The sequence below is a fragment of the Zeugodacus cucurbitae genome, chromosome 6 (assembly GCF_028554725.1).
Source record: "Zeugodacus cucurbitae isolate PBARC_wt_2022May chromosome 6, idZeuCucr1.2, whole genome shotgun sequence".
In the NCBI taxonomy this organism is placed as follows: Eukaryota; Metazoa; Arthropoda; class Insecta; order Diptera; family Tephritidae; genus Zeugodacus; species Zeugodacus cucurbitae.
In genome coordinates this window covers 18,364,904-18,390,734 of record NC_071671.1, presented here as the reverse complement: position 1 = coordinate 18,390,734, position 25,831 = coordinate 18,364,904, and the positions used below count along the sequence as shown (strand labels likewise).

The 25,831-nt window shown below is 38.1% G+C and overlaps 1 protein-coding gene and 1 long non-coding RNA gene across 3 annotated transcripts in view; one reads left to right on the top strand and one right to left on the bottom strand.

Annotated features, from left to right (window-relative positions):
- LOC114804952 (uncharacterized) overlaps nucleotides 1–25,831 on the bottom strand; it is a 339,668-nt gene that overhangs the window by 224,707 nt on the left and 89,130 nt on the right. For both annotated transcript variants that reach the window (XM_054233384.1, XM_054233383.1), the window contains exon 3: nucleotides 3,526–3,544. In XM_054233384.1, the coding sequence (XP_054089359.1) occupies nucleotides 3,526–3,544 (19 nt within the window). The remainder of the gene's footprint in view (nucleotides 1–3,525; nucleotides 3,545–25,831) is intronic.
- Nucleotides 11,400–14,865, top strand: LOC128922533 (uncharacterized). Its single transcript, XR_008471750.1, has 4 exons — nucleotides 11,400–11,636; nucleotides 11,710–11,958; nucleotides 12,110–12,246; nucleotides 14,297–14,865. It is a non-coding gene; the product is annotated as an uncharacterized LOC128922533 (long non-coding RNA).

Sequence of the window (25,831 nt, the reverse complement as noted above, 5' to 3'; positions counted from 1 at the left end):
GAGAGATGCGTGGCGCACTGTTGTGGACTCGGCTATAACCGCGTAAGCGGTTTCTACGCTAGTTAAGAAGAAGAAGAATAGATAGAGACAAGTAAAATGAACAAAATAGTTTTGAAAGAGGGTTTACACTGAAAATTTGTTTGAAAAGATTTTCAAAAAAGGTTGCCACATGTATAAAAAAAAGTGTTATGAAATAACATATATAAGCATATTTCCATAGAATGCAAATCCTTTCCTCTATACTGCGTGTGCAAATTAGAGTAAGAGTTCAACTACCGTAGACTTTGAGCAACTTTTTATTCCACACATGTGTCTTTCTGCGCTTTCCTTGATTTATTTCGATTTGTGAAATGCAAAAATGTTGTACTTAAACGGAGCATGGAGCATTAGCATAGCAAAATATGCAACAACATACAACAATAACAATAAATTATTAAGCTTTAAATGACAAGTAACCACTAGTGAACGACGTTGAGGTGCGCGTCCAGTACCAAGGCGACAATTGTAAAGGCAAATATTTAAGAATACACCTCTGGAACCCCACTTTCGCACCGCCAACAACAACACTTTGTGACAAAACGCGTAAATTTTAATGTGTTGCGGCAAATTGTGCAGCTGCTCCACTTACAGGCATTCGACTCAGTCGAGGCAATCGAAGACACGGTTGTTGAACCACATCCGCAAAGCGGCGGCTCTTAGGCACCTCCGAGGCAAGCAATGCTTTTCGACTTTTCCCCGCTGACCAGCTAACTAATTGTGTGTGTGGATAGTATGTTGGTATCTGTGCGCGACCTTCTTGACTTCTTGAACGAAAAATGTGCAAACGAAAAACCAATGTTTCACATATGTAAATAGCATATGTTGACACGTATGTATGTATGACATTAGTTGTTGGAATTGCAAATAGTTTGGAAATGCATACATTTTGTTGTACAATAAATTTATGCTGCAGGCCAAAGTGATTACAACAACTACATGCTTTATTTGTATGCGCATTTTGAAAATGGACTCAACTAAGTGAGGCTCCGCATTATGCAAAATCCCTTTTGGACGAGGGTAGTTCGACGAATCAGCAAAAGCAGACATTTTATTTTTCGGCTTAATTTAAATTCTTCCCTGATTCCTCGACGAAAAATAGCAAAAATCAAGATACGACATCCACTTCACCTACATACCTTCTTCGATTACCATAGCTCCCACCCTCACTTGCGTAAAATATGAAAACAAGATAGATTGAAGAGAGTTTTAGAGCTTCTCCTTTAGAGAGAGTTATGAAGCTCTTATCAAACCCAATTATTTCCTAAAATGAAACGACCTATAGAATGAGCTTTATTATGAAGATCGTCTCATCTACTTGGAAAATCCGAATAGAAAAGAATTTGTCGTAACACCAGAGTCATCGTCTACTTTTAACTCAATATATTTAAGTCAACCTCTAATAGTTTTCGAAACCCTTCACGGACTCTTCCAATAAGTTGTTCAAAACTCTTTTTTTTAGAGGTGACGAAAGAATGATTTTTCAAAAGATTTCGAAACTTTGCAGCTTTCTACTGAGAAGTAGTCAAAGTGATGATGCAAACACCCTGCGTCGGAAAATCTGTGACATCACCGCTTTGTACTAGATGAAATAAAAGTTCGCTCTTGCGCTGCAGAAATTAGAAGATTGAAATATGATTATTGAACCAAAACTCTAAAATATACCTTTGTTTCAGAGGCAACCTTATTCGACCTATATCTAGACAAGACAAGTTTGAGAAACCAAAAATTGTGCTCAATCCTCGCAATTCCAACTTTAACAATACGTATGAAAAAATCTTCGATTATCATAATGTGCACCTTTAATTTCCTTGTCAAACCCGAAGATAGGTCGATACTTATTCTAATCTGCCAATATTTTAGAATTATTTTCGTCCAAATATTTTACTCTTTTTCTGATATGATTTTTTTATAAAGCTTTATAATACTGATGGCTTAAGAACGATCGTCAGCCGTGCTTTAAGTTCACCTTTTTAGTAACCAACATACAAATCCGTTATTGTGATCTCGCAAGATTCTACAACATCGAGCTTCATGCCGTCAAGACCGAACAGATCTAAATAGGATTAATAAAGTGTACATTCAGCAGAAAAGATCATCGATAAGACCGTTCCATGATCTCTAAAATCAATATAATGGATCCATGCTTCGTTCACAAAATGATATTAAAAAAACAACCTTATAATGGATCCAGTGTGACATGTATTATTTTTTTGTATTCGTTGAAATGCCTACAGCCACGGTATCCTCAAGTCTCTGATTTTCCCTTTTTTTGAATATTTCTGGAACGATTAATGGTTTTAGTTACTCTTTCATAAAGTGACATTTGTTATCGTTTGAATCCTCCTGACTTAAGTCGAGAGGTCTTTCAAAGGCTGAGGGTATTACTGATTAGCGTTTGTGCTTAAAATTCAAAATTAATACATTCGATCTGACTTAGCAAACAACCCTCGTATGTCTTTAAGTATAGGAAAAGTTTAATGAGCATGGAAAGTGTTTGGTATGCATATGACTGTATGCGCTATAATTCTAATTAGGTAGCTTTAAGTCAAGAAGTTTATTACACCGTTGAGGATACAAAGTACTTTGTATTTGTATTGAACGTTCATTATTTATGGTGAATTTATTTAAGAACTGCCGACTAGACTTGTACTAGAATATTTTAGTTGAAAAGAGTAAGGGTCAATGCAATTGAAATTTATGCACATAAATTTACATGTTTAACAGGTCAATGGGTGTCCAGGAAAAAAAACTTCTATGCATATGAGAAAGTGTGGGAAAGTGAATATTACTCAGAGCGTTTTGAGATGTGTCAAATAATTTCCAGTTGAAACTATTGGATTAATACTAAACTTTGGTACGATTTAATGATATGTTATGGATTAATATTTTAAAAGAGTTGATAGACAAATGTACAATCGAGGTTATGAATCTTGTGATGTTGTTAGGAATCGCGGGTCGTGATTTTTATATCCAGAGTGAATACAAAATACTCCACAGGAACTCACTAATGAAGTTCCTTAAGATAGAATATTACAGATCATTTTATTTTAAAGAAATCTCTATAACATATTTAAAAACCTCGTAACTCTTCTCGTTCACTGACTGATCGAATCTACAGTATTTTTTAACGAACGCGTCGACTTAAGTTTTAGTTACCACGTCTTCGGACTCACGTTTCAGTTGTCTTCCAAAAATATTTTCGAAACATATTAATGGTATTGATTTATTGGCAGTTCAATGGTTGGAGGTGTGAACTAATTAGATCTGATCTGAATCCAAAACATTAATTCAACAGATAGTTAATTCAGTAAGATAAGTAGTTCTTAATATAAATTAATCAAACCTTCCAGCTAGCAGGAAGTTCTGGTTTGTTGACTTTAAGCGCATAATGATTTATAAGGATTGTTTGGTAACGATGTATCACGAACAAAACTTTATTTTTAAAAGTAATTATTGAATGGTGGTGTTAAAAAAATTCGAACTTACCATATAATCCTGTAGGCATCTGGAAAAGATTAAAGACAGTGAAGAGAAAATGCATAAATATTCAGAGAATAATTAGAATTTCTGTCAAATTATTATCACTGTGAAAAACGTCTATTGGATCGAGAAAAGAATAACATATAATATTACAAAATTGAGGTTGGGCGGTCACTTCCATAGATCGGCGATTCAAGGACCAAAGCATCTAAAGCGGTTAGGAATAGAAATGATATAGGCATTTAAACAATTTTTTAACAATGAATTTGTTGCGGACTATATTCTCAAGGATGGGATCATATGTAGAAGTTCACGTAAGTGAAGAAAGTTTTTGATTGTCATTCACTTGGGAGTGGCCAGAAACGATTCTTCTCCATGATTCAAGCAGCTCACGACTTCCGGTTTTAGACCAAGTATCCTCTGGGTAGCCAACAACATAAAAACGAAGTACCAATGAAAAATCGAAGAAGAAATCCTCGGATGAGACACCCCCCTTTTGATGACGACCCCTGCAAACGTTTTAAGGATAATGACTAAAGGCTGATATCAACGCCATCCAAGAAGTGCGATGGACGGGACAAGGACGGAAGAATGTGGGTCCTTGTGACATCTTCTACAGCGGCCATATAAAGGAGCGCAAATTTGGTGTTGGATTTGTGGTGGGAGAGAGACTCCGTTGCCGAGTTCTGGCATTCACCCCGGTGGATGAACGTCTAGCCACAATCCGCATAAAAGCGAGGTTCTCCAACATATCGCTTATTTGCGCCCACGCCCCAACGGAAGAGAAGGACGATGTGACCAAAGATACTTTCTATGAGCGCCTAGAACGCACCTATGAGCGCTGCCCCCGCCATGATGTCACAATCGTGCTTGGCGATTTTAACGCTAATGTGGGTAAAAAAGGTGTCTTTGGCACAACAGTCGGAAAATTCAGCCTCCATGACGAAACATCGCCAAACGGCCTGAGGCTGATCGACTTCGCTGGGGCCCGAAATACGGTCGTCTGTAGTACCAGATTCCAGCATAAGAAAATACATCAAGCTACTTGGCTGTCTCTTGATCGAAACACGCGTAACCAAATCGATCATGTTGTGATAGACGGAAGACATGTCTTCTGTGTTTTAGACGTGCGTACAGCCCGAGGAGCAAATATAGACTCGGACCATTATCTGGTTGCAGCGAAGATACGCACCCGCCTCTGTGCCGCAAAGAACGCCCGTCAACAAACTCACTGCGAACCGCTGCAGCCGAAACAATTGGATTTCGGCAACGACAAAAATCAAGCTGGTACGATGAGGATTGCCGCATCCTCATGTAGAGACCAAGTTGGTAATCTGGTAACCGATGTCCAGGGCATACTGGGATTATGGAGGGAACACTTCTCTGACCTGCTTAATGGCAGTGAAAGTACAACACCAGGAGATGGCGAACCCGATTACCCAATCGATGACGATGGAATAGATGTTCCATTACCCGACCATGAAGAAATTCGAATAGCAATTACCCGCTTGAAGAACAACAAAGCGGCGGGGGCCGATAGATTACCGGCCGAGCTATTCAAATACAGCGGCGAAGAACTGATAAGGTGCATGCATCAGCTTCTTTGCAGAATATGGTAGGAAGAAAGCATGCCTGACGATTGGAATCTCAGTGTGCTCTGCCCAATCCATAAAACGGGAGATCCCACAAACCGCGCCAATTACCGTGGGATCAGCCTCCTAAATATCGCATACAAGGTTCTATCGAGCGTACTGTGTGAAAGACTTAAGCGCACCGTCAACAAACTGATTGGACCTTATCAGTGTGTGGCTTTAGACCTGAAAAGTCCACCATGGACCAGATATTCACCATGCGCCAAATCTTGGAGAAGACCCGTGAAAAGAGGATCGACACACACCACCTTTTCGTCGATTTTAAACCTGCTTTCGACAGCACGAAAGGGAGCTGCCTTTACGCCGCGATGTCTGAATTTGGTATACCCGCAAAACTAATACGGCTGTGCTAGTTGACGCTGAGCAACACCAAAAGCTCCGTCATGATTGGGAAGGACCTTGCGACTTCTTTAACTTGATGCTGAAAAAATAATACGAGCTGCAGAGCTAAATAGAGAAGGTACAATCTTCTATAAGAGTGTACAGCTGCTGGCGTACGCCGATGATATTGATATCATCGGAAGCAACAACCGCGCCATTTGTTCTGCTTTTTCCCGCATGGATAAGGAGGCGAAGCGAATGGGTCTAGAGGTGAATGAGGACAATACGAAATATCTCCTGTCATCAAGCAAATAGTCAGCGCACTCGAGTCTTGGCTCCCACGTCACTGTTGACAGTCATAACTTCGAAGTCGTAAATAATTTCGTATACCTGGGAACCAGTATCAACAACACCAACGTCAGCCTCGAAATCCAGCGCAGAATCACTCTTGCCAACAGGCGCTACTTTGGACTGAGTAGGCATATGAAAAGTAAAGTCCTCTCTCGACGAACCAAAATCAAAGTCTAGAAGTCGCTTATTATTCCCGTCCTGCTTTATGGTGCAGAAGCTTGGACGATGTCAACATCAGATGAGACAACACTAGGAGTTTTCGAGAGGAAAATTTTGGGCAAGACTTGGGATCTCCAACTGGCGCCGAACTGCGAAAGATAGAGATGAGTGGCGCGTTCTCATCGATTCGGCTATAACCGGGTAAACGGTTCAACGCCAATCACATATGTACATCACATATTCCCAAATATAAAAGAATTACATGGATCAGAAATCATCCTTGACCAAAAAGTAGTTCAAGCAAGAGTTCTTACCAAGTTAATATGAAAAGATAACAGCAGAATTGAAGTTACATGACGTCGAATTTTTCTTGCTAGGAGAGACATGGAACCTTCACAATCCACGATATACTAAGAATGAGTTAAACAACCGATCGTCTCTTGGCTCGCCTCCTGGTTCTTAGACATAAAATATAAATAATGTCGTATATGAACCACAAGCGATTAAATTTATTAACCTCTCTGAGTCAATACAAGAAGGCCGTGATATGATTTTGTGGTCATATGTTTTTAGGCTGTTCTCTCTATTTCACAATATCAAACACGGAATTTTAGTATTTCTGTATCTCGATTATATAGGAAAAAGGTTATCTTGAACATAAAAGATTATAAAAAAATAAATATAATATAAAATAAATATAAACACATTTTTCAAAATAATAAAATTATTATTATTAAATTTTGAATTTTTTTTAAATCTCAAAAAAAATATTTAAAAACAAAATGGCTTTAGATATACAAATTTCTTAATATCGTATATCTATAATATAAAAATGAATCGCAAAATGTGTTGCTAAGCGCATAACTCGAGAACCGCTGAACCAATTTCGCAATTTTTTTGTTTAGAATGTTTTTAGAGGTACCGGGATGGTTCTTACGGAGAGAAAATTTAGAAAAATTGCTTGAAAAAGTCTTAAATCCACAATTTCCCTAATCACCCATACAAACAATTTGTGTCGTTAGTCTCGAAAAAGTCGAGAAGGGCCAAACCGATCTGGCTAATTTTAGTTTTGAAATATTTATGAAAGCCCAGGGAAGGATTAGAAAGTAAGTATACATCGAAAAATAGTGAGGAAGATAACAAGAAGATGATTTTATTTGAATTGACAACAAAATTAGAAAAAAAAAAAACAAAACAAAAAATAATAATATTTTGAAAGTTGTCATTGTTTCTTTGTTAAAATATTTTTATCATTGTTCAATTGTATAAGGCTGTGTCGATAGCCCAAAAAAATGTGTAACAAGTAGGGAAAGGCAACCGAACATTTTATACTCTCGCAATTTTTTGATGTAATTTTATTGCACACAATTTGAAATAAAGTCCAATAGAATAACGAAAATCAGCATATGTAGTACATGAGGGTTGTGGTAATTCCTGAACCGATTTCAATCATTTTCAACGCCCAATTATAATGGGAATAGGGGCAACTTGGCACCTGTTAGTAGGCAGACAAACGGCAATTCGGCCTTGAAATTACTCCTAAATTTGCAAATCAACGAAACATCAGTCTGCAAAATCGCCAAACAAAAAAGAGCTATAAAGAAGATTTTCCAGATATTCAAGTCGGTGGAGGTACTGCACAGGACTTTAAAAGATTTACGCGACAACGAAAATATTTTTGGTGAAGCCATGATTCTGTTGGCAGGTGATTTTCGCCAGACTATTCCTGGATCAACTGCTGCTAATCACATTCCTAAAATCATCTAATTTGTTGCGACATATAAAGAATCGCCTATTAACAACTAACATATGAGTGTTTTTCCAACAATATCATACTGCGATTGTAGAAATAGTTGAACATGGATGGTAGCGACGCAGTTCACACCTCGATGGATTAATAACATTTTTAACGGGTTTCTGTCACTTCATGGCCAAGAGGAACTTATTCATCGTGTTTTTCCTGACATGAAACCATAATATAATAAACAAAAATGGCTGATTGAATGACCTATATTGGTAGTAAAAAAACAAGGATCTCCTTGATCTCTGCGACAATTTAGAATGTCGTTAAAGGAGAGTTGACTCAGCTACAAATCAGGATAACGTAGTCAATTATCCCACAGCAAATTAAAAGTAGTGTGAGTTGTCATCATGCTACGTAACATAAATCAACATCAAACTTTGCAAAAGAAGAAGACTGGCTGTGAAGAAGGTAATCAATATCGTCACCAAAGCCAAGAAAAAGGCAACTATGAAATTTGGTCATATGTTACTTTCTCCAATATACGATTAAAAAAATTAAAGTTTAACAAATTATGATGATTTAAGCTTAACACAGATCTACAATAATGTCTATTACCAATCATTTTAACATTTATCGACTATAACGTTTTCGTCTTTATAAGTAAGAAATTTTTCTCTGCATTGAAAGATTTACTAATTTAATGTATACCTTAGCCACAAAAACGTGTGGCCGGGTCTGCTAGTTATAAATAAAAATTATTAAAAAAAAAATATTTAAAACACATTTCAAAAATATATTTTATAAATAAAATTAATGAATTTTTAATTTTTTACTTTTAATTTTCCTCTCTTAACACAATTGAAGAAATAATATTTATAGTGACAAATCTAATAATATTTCATAACATTTTTTCTGCATTACTATTAAATAACTTTTTTTAATTTATTACAGCTTCTTCCACAAAAAAACGAAGAAAAAGTGCTAATAATGACTTGGCAAACACACCTTCCATTTATTAGCAGTCAAATACATAAATCATGAATGAAATTCCTACAATTCAACTGGTGTCCACAGGTAAGTAGGTATGCAGTTATATATACATATTCATTTTTTTATATACATATTCATTATTCAGCTAGCTTGTGTTGTTTAATTTTTCTAAAATATACAACCACCCGTTTAAAGCGCTTGGTTCGTTACGCCTGCGCATTATGCACATTTCAGTGAATTCCCTACTTAAGCAATGAAATTGAAATACAATAGCAACAAAAAAATAATAAAATTATAATGAAAATAAAAATAATAAAAATACTGAGATCAGCACTCGGAGACCTCAAAAAGGTCATTGAGCAAAGCGTTGATTTCTTATTCATACCTCACGGCGCGCTTTAAGCTACTACAATAACAATAAAATAGAAGCCAATTCAAGTGCGAATACATATGCTCACACAATAAATATAAATGTAAAAGTAAGTGTAAGTGACTGAGTGCAAGAATGAATGAATATGGTTGAACCCACTCTAAGGGTAGTCAATATACATAATTCAAGTTGTCACTTGACATTTTTATGATTCAAATGTGCTAGCAAATACAATGCATAAAGGCAACCGAAAGCTTTAAAGACAGGGTGGTTCGATAGGCATGAAAATTATTAGGATTAATTTTTTTCAAGTTCATCTATTGAAAAACACAGACCAAATTTAGTAAATTTTATAATTTTTTCATTGCTACCAAAAGAAGAACTAAGGGACTAAAAATAGAAAACTCATTAAAAATATTACAAAAATTTAGGTTAGGTCCAGAAGAAACCTCATTTTAAGTGACCGTCCTCAAGTCAATAAGTAGGCGCATTGTTCTTTCCGCTATGTTCAAATGGAGGTTGTCTTCAAGTGGAGCGCAATCTCACACGAAACACAGAAATTCATTTCAAGAAACAAAAAAGGAGATCTTAAAGATCATGTTCAATGTTATTTACACTTCTTTAATTATCTAAAAATAATATTGAGAGAACTACAAATGGTTTGAAGAGCTCTCAATGGGATAAGTTGAGATTAAGAGATCAAAGACACTTGATCAAAGAAGAGACGAAAGAACACTAAACAAATATTGGGGTTTAAACGTAAAAAAGCAAAAATTTTCAATATTTTAAAATATGGGCCATAATTACCATTACCACAAAGTTGGACGAGGGTTCGATCCCAAGACAAGTCGATTGGATGCCTATTGATTAACACTGTGTACAATTTTCATCCTAAAAGATACAAGGGCCCAAGGCTGATTATTATATAGTGATCATGATACCAAAAATTCGAGGAAAAAGCCTAAAAATGTTTCTACAATATAAAAAACTTACAGAATGAATCCTGACTGCTGGATGTATGAGAATATACTTCTTCTTCTTGACTGGCGTAGACACCGCTTACGCTGTTATAGCCGAGTCCACAACAGCGCGCCACGTATCCCTCCTTCTGGCAGTTTGGTGCCAATTGGTTATACCAAGCGAAGCCAGGTCCCTCTCCACCTGGTCCTTCCATCGGAGTGGAGGTCTCCCTCTTCCTCTGCTTCCACCAGCGGGTACTGCATCGAATACTTTCAGAGCTGGAGCACTTTCATCCATTCGAACAACATGACCTAGCCAGCGTAGCCGCTGTTTTTTTATTCGCTGGACTACGTCTATGTCGTCGAATAACACATACAGCTCATCGTTCCATCGTCTGCGGTATTCGCCGTTACCAAAGTTTAAGGGACCAAAAATCATCCGCAAAACCTTTCTCTCGAAAACTCCTAGTGCCGTCTCATCGGATGTTGACATCGTCCACGCTTCTGCACCGTAAAGTAGGACGGGAATGATGAGGGACTTGTAGAGTTTGGTTTTTGTTCGTCGAGAGAGGACTTTACTTTTCAATTGCCTACTTAGTCCATAGTAGCACCTGTTGCCAAGAGTGATTCTGCGTTGTATTTCCAGGCTGACATTGTTATTGCTGTTAATGCTGGTTCCCAGGTAGACTAAATTATCTACAACTTCAAAGTTATGACTGTCAACAGTGACGTTGGAGCCAAGACGTGAAAGCGCTGACTGTTTGTTTGACGACAGGAGATATTTCGTCTTGTCCTCGTTCACCGCCAGACCCATACGCTTCGCTTCCTTATCCAGTCTGGAAAAAGCAGAACTAACGGCGCGGGTGTTGTTTCCAATGATATCGATATCATCGGCTTACGCCAGTAGCTGTATACTCTTATAGAAGATTGTACCTTCTCTATTTAGCCCTGCAGCTCTTATAATTTTGTCCAGCATCAGGTTAAAGAAGTCGCACGATAGTGAGTCACCTTGTCTGAAACCTCGTTTGGTATCGAACGGCTCGGAGAGGTCCTTCCCAATCAGGACGGAGCTTTTGGTGTTGCTCAGCCGTATTCGTTTTGCGGGGATACCAAATTCAGACATCGCGGCATAAAGGCAGGTCCTTGAGAATATACTACTCGAATGTAAATCTCAAAATCCGAGTAAGCTGAAGTATATCTTGAATGTGCTAAGATTTATGATAAACACTGTATTTTCAAAATAAAATAAAATACATATGTGTATCATTTCTCCTTCTCCGCCAAAACCCTGGAATATGCTGTATATCGATCGCATACTCTTATTCCATAAGTAATCAAGATAACTTCACTTTTCACTTCTAAAAAAAGTTCGAGTAAATCTGTGTTAGAAGTTTAACAAAGTAAACCATTCCTTTAATTTTGAAGTTGTAGAAGACTTTTGATTTGATGTCATCACTCGAAGTGTATTTCCGAAATGAAGAAAAGACGCGGCAGGTGACTGACAACTTAGAGACGCCGGATACCATCAAATATTACAACAATTATCTAGAACAAGGTCTTCTTGGAAAACTGTAAGTGACAAAGAACTGTAATGTTTATTTCATTCTAATATCTTGAAAAACTTCCATATATTTATGTAAATAGAAAAAAATGTTATGACAAACACCGCTTCCAATGAGTTTCCAATAATTTATCGGCGTCGCCATACATTCGCACATTGAGTGGCCCTTAATCCAACAATGACAACGACACGTGTGCTTTTGCAGAATGAGCGAAAGGAAAGGGAATTTTTTTCAATCGGAAATGATTAATTGGCGACACTTGTAGCTGCTCGCTGTTGTTATGGCTTATACGCGTTGTCGTTATTAATTACGTACATACATTCCACATGACGTAAGACCATTTTAATCGTAATATCAAATTTGCATAATGAAACTGTTGTAAATATACACGTATATACATATATTATTTAATTAAAAACAATGTGAGAAAAAATATTGTGGAAAATTCTATTAATATTTAAATAGTTATTTATTTGTTGTAGGAACCACATACCTTTAATGAAAATCTAATGAGATTGAGAGCTAATGTTGTAATTAATTGTAATGCAATAATTGATTTCGTTGAATTTTATGGGCAGTCAAATCGTTTAATGGCGAATGAAATACACGTCAATTTATGGTGAGTCTCTGGGATTACATTAGTATGCAGTACAGATGTAGTCAGAAGAATATATATGTATAAGTATGCATATGAATTGAAAATAAATTTGAGAAACTGTGAGGATGTCTCTCTATCCCAGCTGCATTTAAATGTACTTAATTTCATAATACCGTTTTAGACAGCCAAATTAATTGATCAATCAACATTTTTATAAATTAACCCTTTTTGCCTTTTACACTCGATAACTGATCAGCTGTTATACATTTTTGTTTTTGCTTCTCAAAAACAAAAAAGAAGTTGATAAGTTTCATCAGCTGATTGATATTTTTAGCAGCGACATCTACCGTAGCTTTCCTTATCAAAAATTCAGCCATTAGCTCCTGTTTGAAAAGGCAATAAGACTACTGACTAACGTCTCTAATTTGAAACAACAAATCTGGAGATTTCTAAAGTTAACGAGTGTCAACGCGGAACGAACCCGAACGATATAAAAATCTTTGTAAAAATCTGTTAATATCTACTAGCTATTGTACCATGCTTCATATAAATTGTATACGTTATTTGACCTATAAAATAATTTTCCGTTTGATGGGTTACTTTAGGGATGTCAGTTACAATATCTACCAGGCCTTGTTGATGTTAAGGAATTTTTTTCCTTTTGTGGAAAAACTCGATTTTCTTATTCAAAATAGTTACCACCGAAGACGTTTAACCGTTTGCTCCAATCTTCCACCTTTTCAATGCCATTTATAAGTACTATTCGATTTCTTCTTCAAATAAGGCCACAATGATTACTTCACTCTCCAGCGGAGTCTGTCTTGAGGTCTAAGAACAGAAATTAGTAGCGAGGCCAGATCTGTGGGGCCAATGTAGAAGAAATTGCATTTTCATACAATTTTGAGGATCTTGACGAGTCATGAAAGGCAAAAGTGATTTTAAAACTTTTGAAGGTTTGATACAACTATAAAACTCTTCATTATCTTTCGTCATTCTACTAAAACGGGACAGCAAGTAATCACAACATTGGTTCGAAAAGGTTATGGCCTATGGCCTTTTCGCACAGAAGTTAATAATTAAAGAGCTGATCGATGAAATCGATTTTTTTTATATCGATCTTGGACATTTGTGTCAACATTAACCCAACAAAATTTTGTAGAGATCTGTTTGCATCTCAAACTTATTCTCAACTGAAAATGTCACTTTTTGAGACGAATTCTCGACATTTGCTTTTCTTTTTAATTCCAAGAAAAGTGCGGCTGAGGCTCATTGAATGCTTTCGGATACGTACGGTGAGGCTGTCCTAAGACTAACCAAATAAAAATTTAAATTTTCTACCTTAATTTTTAATGGGATATAATTTGAGTTGAAACTGTAATGCAACTTGACGGTAGAAGTCGCTGCTGTGGTATGTGTATGTGATTGGCGTTGCAACCGTTTAGCCGGTTATAGCCGAATCGACGATAGTGCGCCACCTGTCTCTCTCCTTCGCAGTTCGGCGCCAGTTGGAGATCCCAAGTGTAACCAGGTCGCTCTCCACCTGGTCCCTCCAACGGAGTGGAGGCCTTCCCCTTCCTCGGCTTCCTCCGGCGGGTACTGCATCGAACACTTTCAGGGCTGGAGTGTTTTCGTCCATTCGGACAACATGACCTAGCCAGCGTAGCCGCTGTCTTTTTATTCGCTGAACTATGTCAATGTCGTCGTATAACTCGTACAGCTCATCGTTCCATCGTCTGCGGTATTCGCCGTTGCCAATGTTCTGAGGACCATAAATCTTGCGCAAAATTTTCCTCTCGAAAACTCCTAGTGTCGTCTCATCTGATGTTGACATCGTCCAAGCTTCTGCACCGTAAAGCAGGACGGGAATGATAAGCGACTTGTAGAGCTTGCTGTGGTAATTGATAAAATAGTAGTCAGCTGATGAAAAAATGCTGATCGTTTAGGGAGTAGCCGGCAGTGCGAAGGGCAAAAACTTGTTTCTCAATTATAATCTTAATGTATCAATTAATTAAGCTGTGGGGAAAGGTCATAATTTTGTTTACTATATTATATTATTTATTATTTATTGCAGACACCAAGTCTATCAAAATCGATAAGTTAATTTTTACAAAAATGTGTTAATGCAAGGACCAAATGGGGAATTGAGAGACAGAGAAATAATTGCATTAGGTCTTCTCTTCGTTTAATAAGTAATGTAAATTTGTCTCTATTCTGGCGCAGCTCCAATCATAGTAACTTATAAAATTAAATGTTTATGGTGTCATACTAGGTCATCTTGACAATATATGAAAAGGATCAAAGAATAAAGTCTTCAGTTAGATTTAATCGATTTTATCTTCATCTCGAATTTGTACTTTCTTGGTGTGCGGAATAATTCCGAATAAACTGAAGCTTTTGGTAGATAGCTTTACCTCTTGTTTCACAATCAGTCGGGATGCTGACACATCTGCGATCGAAGTGTTATTTGAGTATATTTGACAGACAACTGGGGCTGACCCTTAAATAACGATCTGGTAATGAACATTGCTTACAAGTATTGAGACTATCGTGTAGATTACGATTAGCTTGATCTATATAAAGAAAGGGCTTAGATTAGGAAAGCTAAGATTTCTATAACTAAGCTAAAAATATACTAGGCTTGACGAACTCTATGAGACAACGAGGCCATATGATACAAAGCTCGAAGCAGGAAGACGACAGAAACTTGCGTGTGAGTCAGCACTCCGCAAAAAGTTTAGAAAACAAAATAAAAGTATTAAAAATACTTCGTAAGGACTGAGAAATAGTGAAAGAGAAGCGTAGAGATAAAAAGAGGATTTTCTAGTCATTCAAGTGCGTGAAAATAGCGGAAACGGCTGTCAAGCGGCAAAACGAATGATTGCTAAATAAGTCAACAAATGGAAGCAAAGCCAGGAAAAACGTATACCAAAACACCGTTGAACGGTAGCGACTGAATTTTGTTGTCGCAACAACAACAACAACAATAAACATGGTAAAACCACACCGTTGGCTGCAAATAATTTGCAGCAATTGCATGCAAATCGCTTGGCAACGCCTACTGTTGCAACGCGGCTAGTTGCCGCAACAGTTGTTGAATGAACTCAATTTCTATATTTATTGTAATTGTTGTTTTTGTAGTTGTATGAAACCAGTTTGCCGCAACGGCAAACGGAAATAGCTAAGCAATGTTACAAGTACAGAGAGGACAATGAGCGCAAAAAATGATGATGTGTTGTGTATGACAGGCGAGGCAACAACAGCAAAACAGCAAGGATTCGCAACAACAACAACAAATAATAATAGTAGAATAGACTTGACAGAACAGGAAGAGTTTGCAAGTGACGCTGGCGTGGTGGCTTGAGGCGGCGGCAAAGTACTAGCAAAATAGCAGCAGTTAGCAATAACACCGCTCAGACATTCCACAAACATCATAGCAGCGGACAACTTGTCAAATGTTTTTCCTGTTATGCGTGGCTTGGACAGGCGACTAGTTGTTGTTGCTGTTTTGTTGCAAGTGGTTTTCATAGTTTTTTTGTTGCTGTTGTTATTGCACGCTGCGACACCTGCTGCCTGCTGTTGGTGCGACTGGTCATTCAGCACCGTGCCGCTTATCGCCTATTTACTCGCCGTGGCGTCACACATGCAAATGTTGTTGCAACAACGAGTGAACAACAACAGCATATGTATGTATATTTCGCAGCCAGGCAGACAACCGATAACTTTCGTGTCATGTATAATAATTCGCAATTGCTAAACAACAACAGCAACAAAAACATCAACTTCGTTTGGTTGTCGCAACAACCAAATTACAACAAGTAAATGATTTTGCTAAACAAAAATAAACTACAATTAAAAATGCATGTTGCATGTGTTGATAGAAGAAGGCAAAAAAATTACGTATAAAATGATATAGTGTATACAAACATACAACAAAAACAACAAATCGGTTATCTACCACAACAACAATTAGTTTTTTTGTTGTTTTATTAAAAATGTTTGATTTGAAAATTTAATATGCAAGTGACATGTCTGAGCTGTGTCGCCAGTCAGTCAGACATTTGAATAAAAGTGAAAAAAAATAAAAATAATTATAAATGAAATGAAATTATGGTAAGCGAAAAAAATAATATTTTGATTAATAATTACAAAATAAAAATTAAAGCTAAACAAATATTTAAAATAAGAAATGAGAAAAACTACAAAAAAATTTAAAATGTATTAAAAAATTCTTAGTTGTCTACATGCTAATTGGATAATTAGTTAATTGCTTCATTAGTAAATTAAGAACAATTTAAGGTTAAATTGCTGAAATTTTCTTAATTGCCGAAATATTAATTGGTTAATTAGTTAATGAAAACAATTTGGTTGAATTAATAAAAAATACCTTATTTGGGAAAAAGCTAATGCATAGACAATTGGTTATTTTCTTCATTAGTAAACTGAGAACAATTAGTTGTCGAATTGCTGAAATTTTTTTAATTGCTGAAATATTAATTGGTTAATTAGTTAATAATAATTAGTTGGGGGGTGGGGTCATATGTAGAAGTTCACGCAAGTGAGGAAAGTTTCTGATTGCCATTCACTTGGGAGTGGCCAGGAACGATTCTTTTACATGTGGCTCAAGCAGCTCACAACTTCCGGTCTTAGACCAAGTATCCTCTGGGTAGCCAACAGACATCCGTTTGGAGGCGAGCTAAAGTGAGAAGGCGAAGCCCGCTTGTGCGGTTGTGCGTAAGGCTTGGGACCCACCACATAAAAAAATCTCCCCAATGAAAACAAACACAGAGCCTCGGATGAGACACCGCCCTTTTGATGACGACCCCTGCAAACGTTTTAAGGACAATGATATAAGGGCATGCACCTGGAATGTCCGGACTCTTAATTGGGAAGGTGCCTCTGCCCAGCTGGTTGATGTCCTCATACAACTAAAGGCTGACATCACCGCCGTCCAAGAAGTGCGATGGACAGGTCAAGGACGGAAGAAGGTGGGTCCTTGTGACATCTACTACAGCGGCCATATAAAGGAGCGCAAATTCGGTGTTGGATTTGTGGTGGGAGAGAGACTACGTCGCCGAGTCCTGGCATTCACCCCGGTGGATGAATGTCTTGCCACAATCCGCATCAAAGCGAGGTTCTTCAACATATCGCTGATTTGCGCCCACGCCCCAACGGAAGAGAAGGACGATGTGACCAAAGATGCTTTCTATGAACACCTAGAACGCACCTATGAGCGCTGCCCCCGCCACGATGTAAAAGTCGTGCTTGGCGATTTTAACGCCAGGGTGGGTAAAGAAGGTGTCTTTGGCACAACAGTCGGAAAATTCAGCGTCCATGACGAAACATCGCCAAACGGCCTGAGGCTGATCGACATCACTGGGGCCCGAAATATGGTCGTCTGTAGTACCAGATTCCAGCATAAGAAAATACATCAAGCTACGTGGCTGTCTCCTGATCGAAACACGCGGAACCAAATCAATCACGTTGTGATAGACGCAAGACATGTCTCCTGTGTTTTAGACGTGCGTACGCTCCGAGGACCAAATATAGACTCGGACCATTATCTGGTCGCAGCGAAGATACGCACCCGCCTCTGTGCAGCAAAGAATGCCCGTCAACAAACACAAGGAAGGTTCGACGTCGAAAAGCTGCAATCGCAACAGACAGCCACGAAATACTCTACTCGACTTGCACTCCTGCTCTCTGAGAGCACTCGTCAGCATCTCGGTATAAGGGAACTGTGGAACGGCATTTCAAACTCACTGCGAACCGCTGCAGCCGAAACAATTGGACAACGACAAAAATCAAGCTGGTACGATGAGGATTGCCGCATCCTCATGTAGAGACCAAGTTGGTAATCTGGTAACCGATGTCCAGGGCATACTGGGATTATGGAGGGAACACTTCTCTGACCTGCTTAATGGCAGTGAAAGTACAACACCAGGAGATGGCGAACCCGATTACCCAATCGATGACGATGGAATAGATGTTCCATTACCCGACCATGAAGAAATTCGAATAGCAATTACCCGCTTGAAGAACAACAAAGCGGCGGGGGCCGATAGATTACCGGCCGAGCTATTCAAATACAGCGGCGAAGAACTGATAAGGTGCATGCATCAGCTTCTTTGCAGAATATGGTAGGAAGAAAGCATGCCTGACGATTGGAATCTCAGTGTGCTCTGCCCAATCCATAAAACGGGAGATCCCACAAACCGCGCCAATTACCGTGGGATCAGCCTCCTAAATATCGCATACAAGGTTCTATCGAGCGTACTGTGTGAAAGACTAAAGCCCACCGTCAACAAACTGATTGGACCTTATCAGTGTGGCTTTAGACCTGGAAAATCAAGAACTGACCAGATATTCACCATGCGCCAAATCTTGGAGAAGACCCGTGAAAAAAGGATCGACACACACCATCTATTTGTCGACTTTAAAGCTGCTTTCGACAGCACGAAGCTGCCTTTATGCCGCGATGTCTGAATTTGGTATCCCCGCAAAACTTATACGGTTGTGTAAGTTGACGTTGAGCAACACCAAAAGCTCCGTCAGGATCGGGAAGGACCTCTCCGAGCCGTTCGATACCAAACGAGGCTTCAGACAGGGTGACTCACTATCGTGCGACTTCTTCAATCTATCGCTGGAAAAAATAATACGAGCTGCAGAACTAAATAGAGAGGGTACAATCTTCTACAAGAGTGTACAGCTCCTGGCGTATGCCGATGATATTGATATCATCGGAAGCAACAACCGCGCCGTTTGTTCTGCGTTTTCCAGACTAGATAAAGAAGCGAAGCGTATGGGTCTGGTGGTGAATGAGGACAAGACGAAATATCTCCTGTCATCAAACAAACAGTCAGCGCATTCGCGTCTTGGCTCCCACGTCACTGTTGACAGTCATAACTTTGAAGTTGTAGATAATTTCGTTTATCTGGGAACCAGCATTAACAACACCAACAATGTCAGCCTTGAAATCCAACGCAGAATCACTCGACGAACCAAAATCAAACTCTATAAGTCGCTCATTATTCCCGTCCTGATGTATGGCGCTGAAGCGTGGACGATGACAACATCCGATGAGACGACTCTTGGGGTTTTCGAGAGAAAGGTTTTGCGCAAGATTTATGGTCCTCTAAACATTGGCAACGGCGAATACCGCAGACGATGGAACGATGAGCTGTACGATTTATACGACGACATTGACATAGTTCAGCGAATAAAAAGACAGCGGCTACGCTGGCTAGGTCATGTTGTACGGATGGAAGAAAACACTCCAGCTCTGAAAGTATTCGATGCAGTACCCGCTGGAGGAAGCCACCGAAGAGGACGACCTCCACTCCGGTGGAAAGACCAAGTGCAAAGTGACCTGGCTTCACTTGGTGTTTCCGGTTGGCGCCAAAAAGCAAAAAGGAGGAATGAGTGGCGCGCTCTGGTGGATTCGGCTATAATCGCTTAAAGCGGTTCCTACGCCAAATATATATATATATATATAATTAGTTAATTGCTCAATTAGTAAAATTAAAACAATTGAATTGCTGAAATTTTCTTAATTATGCAAACCTAATTAAATAATTAGTCAATTGTTCGATTAGTAAGTTAAAAACAAATATCAAATTTATAAATATTTCCTAATTGGCAAAATATTAACTGAGTAATTAGTTAATTGCTCCATTATTTAATTGAATGAGTGTGACGTAAATTACTAATTGCGCAATTATGAGCCTTCTGAAATCGGTATTATGAACTAAGTCTTATGTTTTACTTGTAGTAGTGTTTGAAGAGAACTCATTTTCACGCTTATGGCCCTTTATGGAATCATTAAATGGAGCATTAAGCAAAAACTGAAAATGTGGGATAATGCCTTATTACACAGAGCTAATAGATCAATTATCAGGCCTCTACTCGATTAAAATGCTTATTAAGATCGATTTACCATACAAAATAAAAATCTACATTACGTTTTAATTGAATTTTAACCGACTTGAAAATGAAATGCAACTCTGCGACAAAGATCGTATTTGTAATTATATGTATATACGTTCTTTGTTTGCGATTGGCTGTATGTTTGGATAAAAAAACTACGGTAGATATCGCTGCTAAAATATCAATCAGGTGAAGAAACTTTCCAACTTCTTATGAAAAGCAAAAACAAAAATGTATAACAGCTGATAGGTTATCGAGTAGTGAAACGGCAGTGCAAAAACTGGTTTCTCAACCAAATTATGATTGATCAATTAATTAGATCAAATTGATAAATATTTCCATATAATTGCTCCATTAGTAAATTGAATCAAATTTCTCAATTATGAGTCTTCTGAAATCGTTTTTAGGAACAAAGTCTTACGATTAGCGTAGAGTAATGTTTGAATACAACTAATTTCTAGCTTATGGTTCTTTATGGATTCATTAAAAGGTATATTAAGCAAAAACTGAAAAGGAATATGTCGGAGAAGGATTGCTAAAAACCCATTTTTTTAAGTTTTGGATCAGACTGAAACCAGTAGTAATTTCTTAAAAGCAGTGAGTGTAGAGCTTGATAAAGCGCTTTAATTGAGAAAAGAACCGTAAGATTAATACCACTAATGGTTGTCCATACAGTTGGGCGAGGTTTAGTAACGACCTGGACCAGTTAGAGCTCAAAGCAGTTAGAGCCCAGCACAGAAAAAGATACTCAAAATTTGATATAATCTAAGAAGTTGGAATAAGACTTGTCTGCATGGGCGAGAATCGTTAGAAACAATATATCTGATAAGTTTGCAATGAGTTTATTATCGTCCCAATAGATAGGATCGATTTTAGACTGAACGACTGGGCGTCGCGTGAGCTCGGTAAGCACCAGATAACCACTAGCATTTCCATGATTCTTAGATACTTCCGGCACAGAGTAGATTATAGGAGATCGATTTAACTACTTGCTCTCAGCAATGTTCATCTTGGTCTGATAGTTATTCACTTCAGTTGATTGAAATTATGATATCAGTAGAATATATATTCAAATTAAACCTAAAAATCAGCTAGTGAAAGAAAACCCCTAGTTGGTTTTCCGAACCAGAAAAGATTAGATTAAATAGGTACGAAGCAAAACCTCTTCCTAACTAGAGACACGGTTTTCAAAGCGAAAGTCTTTACCAAAAAAGTAGTACTTTATGTACTTTCATTGGATTTCCATTTTCACACTAAGCTGAGACCGATTGCTTTCAATACGCGCCTTCCCTACCTTAAAACGAAAAGATTAATTTTCATCATTGGCGCTACTGTTGCAACAACGACCGCAGTATTATAATAATGGCTCACAGCTGCTTGCCCTCACTGACGCCAAAAAATTGGCTGTTAGCCCCGAGGCGAAGTCAAGTCAAAGCAGTGTTTGTATAATATAAAATCGCAATATCAATAGAATTAATAAGATATTTAATCATTATAATTGTTTTTATTATTGTTGTGCACGTTTATGTGGCATGCTACCGTCGAACACTTTGGTTTATTCGCTTTAAATGTTGTTTGTTGGTATCCACTCCGTTTGAGGTTGGCCAGCGCAATGGGTTGGTTGTTACTCAAAGTTGTTGTTGTTGTTGTTCTCTTAGTCAGTTATTTGCGCAGGCGCCAACCTGCCACTGGCTTGTTGGTGTTTGTTACGCTTTAAAGGATTTCACCGAGATTGCCAACAATCAGTTGCCATGCATCCCCACCGATTACTGTTATATGCGCCGCGCTGCAACGAGTTTATTCATTCATTCATCTCGGTGGGTTGTGGTTTTGAAGTGGCGACGGCTAACTGCAACTTGCAGAATACCAGGTCGCTGGCGTCAAGGCTGTTTGTTGGCTGGTGCCACTTTTATTGTTCAATTGTGTTGTTGCTTTTTTACGTTGTTGTTGTTGTTGTTGTACTCGTGTCAAGCATACAACAAATCGTTGATTATATATAGTTTAGCTTTTTATCTGTTTTCCATTACGTTATCCATCTCGCATGCAATAAATGTTTACGCTGTGGCAGAGTTATGAATGAGGCGTGTCCCACAAATACAGTTATTTTTAATTGAATTGGTTCAAATTACTTTTGTACGGGTTTTACGGCTTAATTTTTTATGTTTTATGTACAAAAGTAATTGAAAACTCTCATTTTGGAAGACATAGAAGGAAGTTGAAGTTGGATTGCGGGATTTGAATTTGAAAGTATTGTTTGAGGAAATTACATACAATTTACGTCTAGATAGGAACTTAGTTATATGAAAAACAATGATCGATTTTTACTTTAGAAAAACAAAAGTCGCCTCAAAATTTGATTTGAGATTTGATTTTTGAGACGTCTAGTCTAATCAGGAATCCAATATTCGTATGTCTGAGAATCGTCCCAGAAGGCTGAAGACTTGCAGACAACGTGGTCCACTGTTTCATAAAAATATTAACATTTCCTTTAACAATTTAAGTACAGTACGCCATATCTGGTTAGCCTCGTCTTTATTCCTTTGTTGGAATCTATTTTAAATACTAAGAAAAGTCTACGTTCATTATTAGATCCAAAATCCATCAAAATTATATATACAAATGTCTTAATGGCTGACGGCTGAGTTTGAGAAACACTGTATGTAGTCCATCTACAAGTAGAACATCTAAAACAATATTCCATGGAGAAGATTTCAAACCAATATTCTACGAATATTCGAACCCACGACATATTCTTTTAAAATAGTTGTTGCCGCTGACGTTACAAACCTAAGCCAAATAAAAATGCCTGCGAAATATTTGCCCGGTTCAAGTTGGCCTTCGTCTCTTATATTGCATCCTCTTTTTGGATGGATTAGCGCATTCGCGTCTTACTTTGAAGTTCTAGATAATTACGTCTATCTTGGAACCAGCATCAACAACACCTACAATGTGCTACTTTGGACTGATTAGACAATTGAAAAGTTATGTCCTCTCTCGACGAACCAAAACTAAACTCTACAAGTCCCTCATCATTCCCGTCCTGATTTATGGTGCTGAAGCGTGGACGATGTCAACAATCGATGAGGCACTTGGGGTTTTCGAGAGATATCGCAGACGATTGAACGATGAGCTGTATGAGTTATTCGACGACATAGATATAGTTCAGCGAATAAAAAGATCTCCACTCCGTTGGAAAGGTAGAGAAGGACCTGGCAGCACTTGAGATTTCCAATTGACGCCAAACTGTCAAAAGGAATGGCGCGCTGTTGTAAACTCGGCTATAACCGCGTAAGCGGTTCCGACACCAGTTAAGAAGAAGAAGAGATGCTTGGCGATTCAAAGAGGATAGTTTAGGCAAGGTTGTGTCACGATCTATGGTATTTTGAAGTAGGTTAATTACGCTATAAATTATTCAGGTATTTTGCCTAAATAGTTCGAAGTTCCATGGAATAATAAGGAACGTTAATTTCCACCATTTCCACAATAACCTTACAGAATATAGATGGATGGTTCTGGTTAAATTGATGTAGTGACATTGCTTTTTAGCACTTTGATAATTAGAAGAATGTTCAAATATTTGTTAAGATGCTAAAGCTCGAAGTATTAGTAACTGATCTCGGAGGCTAGTCTAAAAAGACTTGCCATCGCTGAATGATTTATTTATTATTACGGTCCTTAAAGAAAATATACTCTATTATTCCCACAACAGTCTGGAGTAATCCAGCCAAGGACTGTTAACTCAGCAGCTCAACTCAAAATTATCTGGGAAATGGTTTCTTCGGCTACAACAATAACAACAAAAGGTACTCGATACGGGTTTTAGAGCAGCCTTTTCGAAAGGATCCAGTCCTCATGTGTCTAGGTGATTGTTGTTATTATTATAGTTTAATAAATTATTTCCAAATGTTAGCGGAGGACAATGCATTATTCAGATAAAAAAACCGACAGTTTTCCGGTTACGTCCGACTGTCTTGGGAACGGAACTGCAGTCTGTTTTGTCTGCAATGAGGAAAGAAAGCGCGTACAGCTGCTAATGAAAGGAATTAAAAGAATAGAAAGATAGGATGGACTGATGAATTACGAAGAATAACCTGAGAGTCTTCCTAAAAAATAGCAGGCAATAAAATGTTTTACAAACACACCTGCAGGTATACCCAACCGAACTTATTTCGTATGCCACACGAATAACGAACGTCATAGACGAAATGTAAAGCAAAACCGATGTAGACTTTTAGTGCGCGAAACCAGCGTTGCATGCGGGATACTAAGTAGCGATACAAACAGCACCTTCGACTAACAATACGAAGGCATATGTAAATAAATTCTCGTGCGTCGTCTTGTGTGCTCCCTAACCGTGTAGAACACAGCATACATATGTACAAACATACCATTGACGGGCTCTACACGCCAGTAAACGATTTATATTCCAGCCCAACTTGCAACAAAGCGTTGACAATAGGAATACAAATAGCCTAGAAGGCAGTAAAAATAGCTGCAAAAAGTGAAATACAAAAATAAAAAACCAATAGCAAATGTGTTATTTACATTCAATAATACAACAACAACAACAAATATCAACAACATGCAAGTTAAATGGCGAAAAAATGTTGTTGTCGCTCTGAATAGAATAACAAATGAGTAGAACTCAATAATTTAACAGCTTTTCAATTGCCTACAAAGTAGCCACTCGAGCTGAGCCGAGCGTTAGCAAGGCATTTGATTTAGGGGCGTGGTGCGGTGCCTTGGGCGACATGATGAATTGTTGTTGGCAAATATTTTTAGATACAAAAGCTTAGTGTTGAGCGCGCATAGCGATTGAAAGAGCTGATAAAAAGTCATTAGAAAAATGTTGGGGGAAAAATTACAAAAAAAAAAATGGAAAAAAAATTGAAAAAAACATCACAATAAAATTAAAAAATAATAAAAAAATATGAAAAATATATTTAGAATTTTTATCAGCTTTTCAGTGTGTTTAATTGAGGGGTGTGTCGAAGGGAAAACTATGTACGTTGCATATCACCACATTGCGCCAGTGGCATGCGTGAAGTTATGTGGCGCATAAATTGTGATTTTAATCAACCAATGGCTACGAAAGCGAGAAAATATGTTTTCTTCGATAATAAAGCGGTGATAACATAAATTAGCGCATTATAAGCTACTCACGCGGCAGGGTATGTATGATAACTGAAATATTGAGGGCTTTGAAAAGCTTGCCTAAAGCTTTCAAAATGTTGTAAGAATAAAAAATATTTTAAATTAGTGTACACTATGTACACTAGAAAACAGACTGCCTACCTCGCAATGTTGCGATCGACCGCAACACGAGCGGGATGGGAAAGATACCGAGAGCTGAAGAGGGAAGCGAGACGCATTTGCAGAAAAAGAAAGAAAGAGGCAGAAATGCGTGAGTATGAAGAGCTTGACAAGCTGGCCGACAGGGGTAATGCTCGAAAATTTTACGAAAAGATCCGGCGACTAACTGAAGGTTTCAAGACCGGAGCACACTCCTGTAGGACCCCCAGCGGTGATCTAGTGGTTGATGACCAGAGTATACTGTGTTTGTGGAGGGAACACTTCTCCAGCCTGCTGAATGGCAGTGAAAGTACAACACCAGGAGATGGCGAACCCGATTCCCCAATCGACGACGATGGAACAGATGTTCCATTGCCCGACCGTGAAGAAA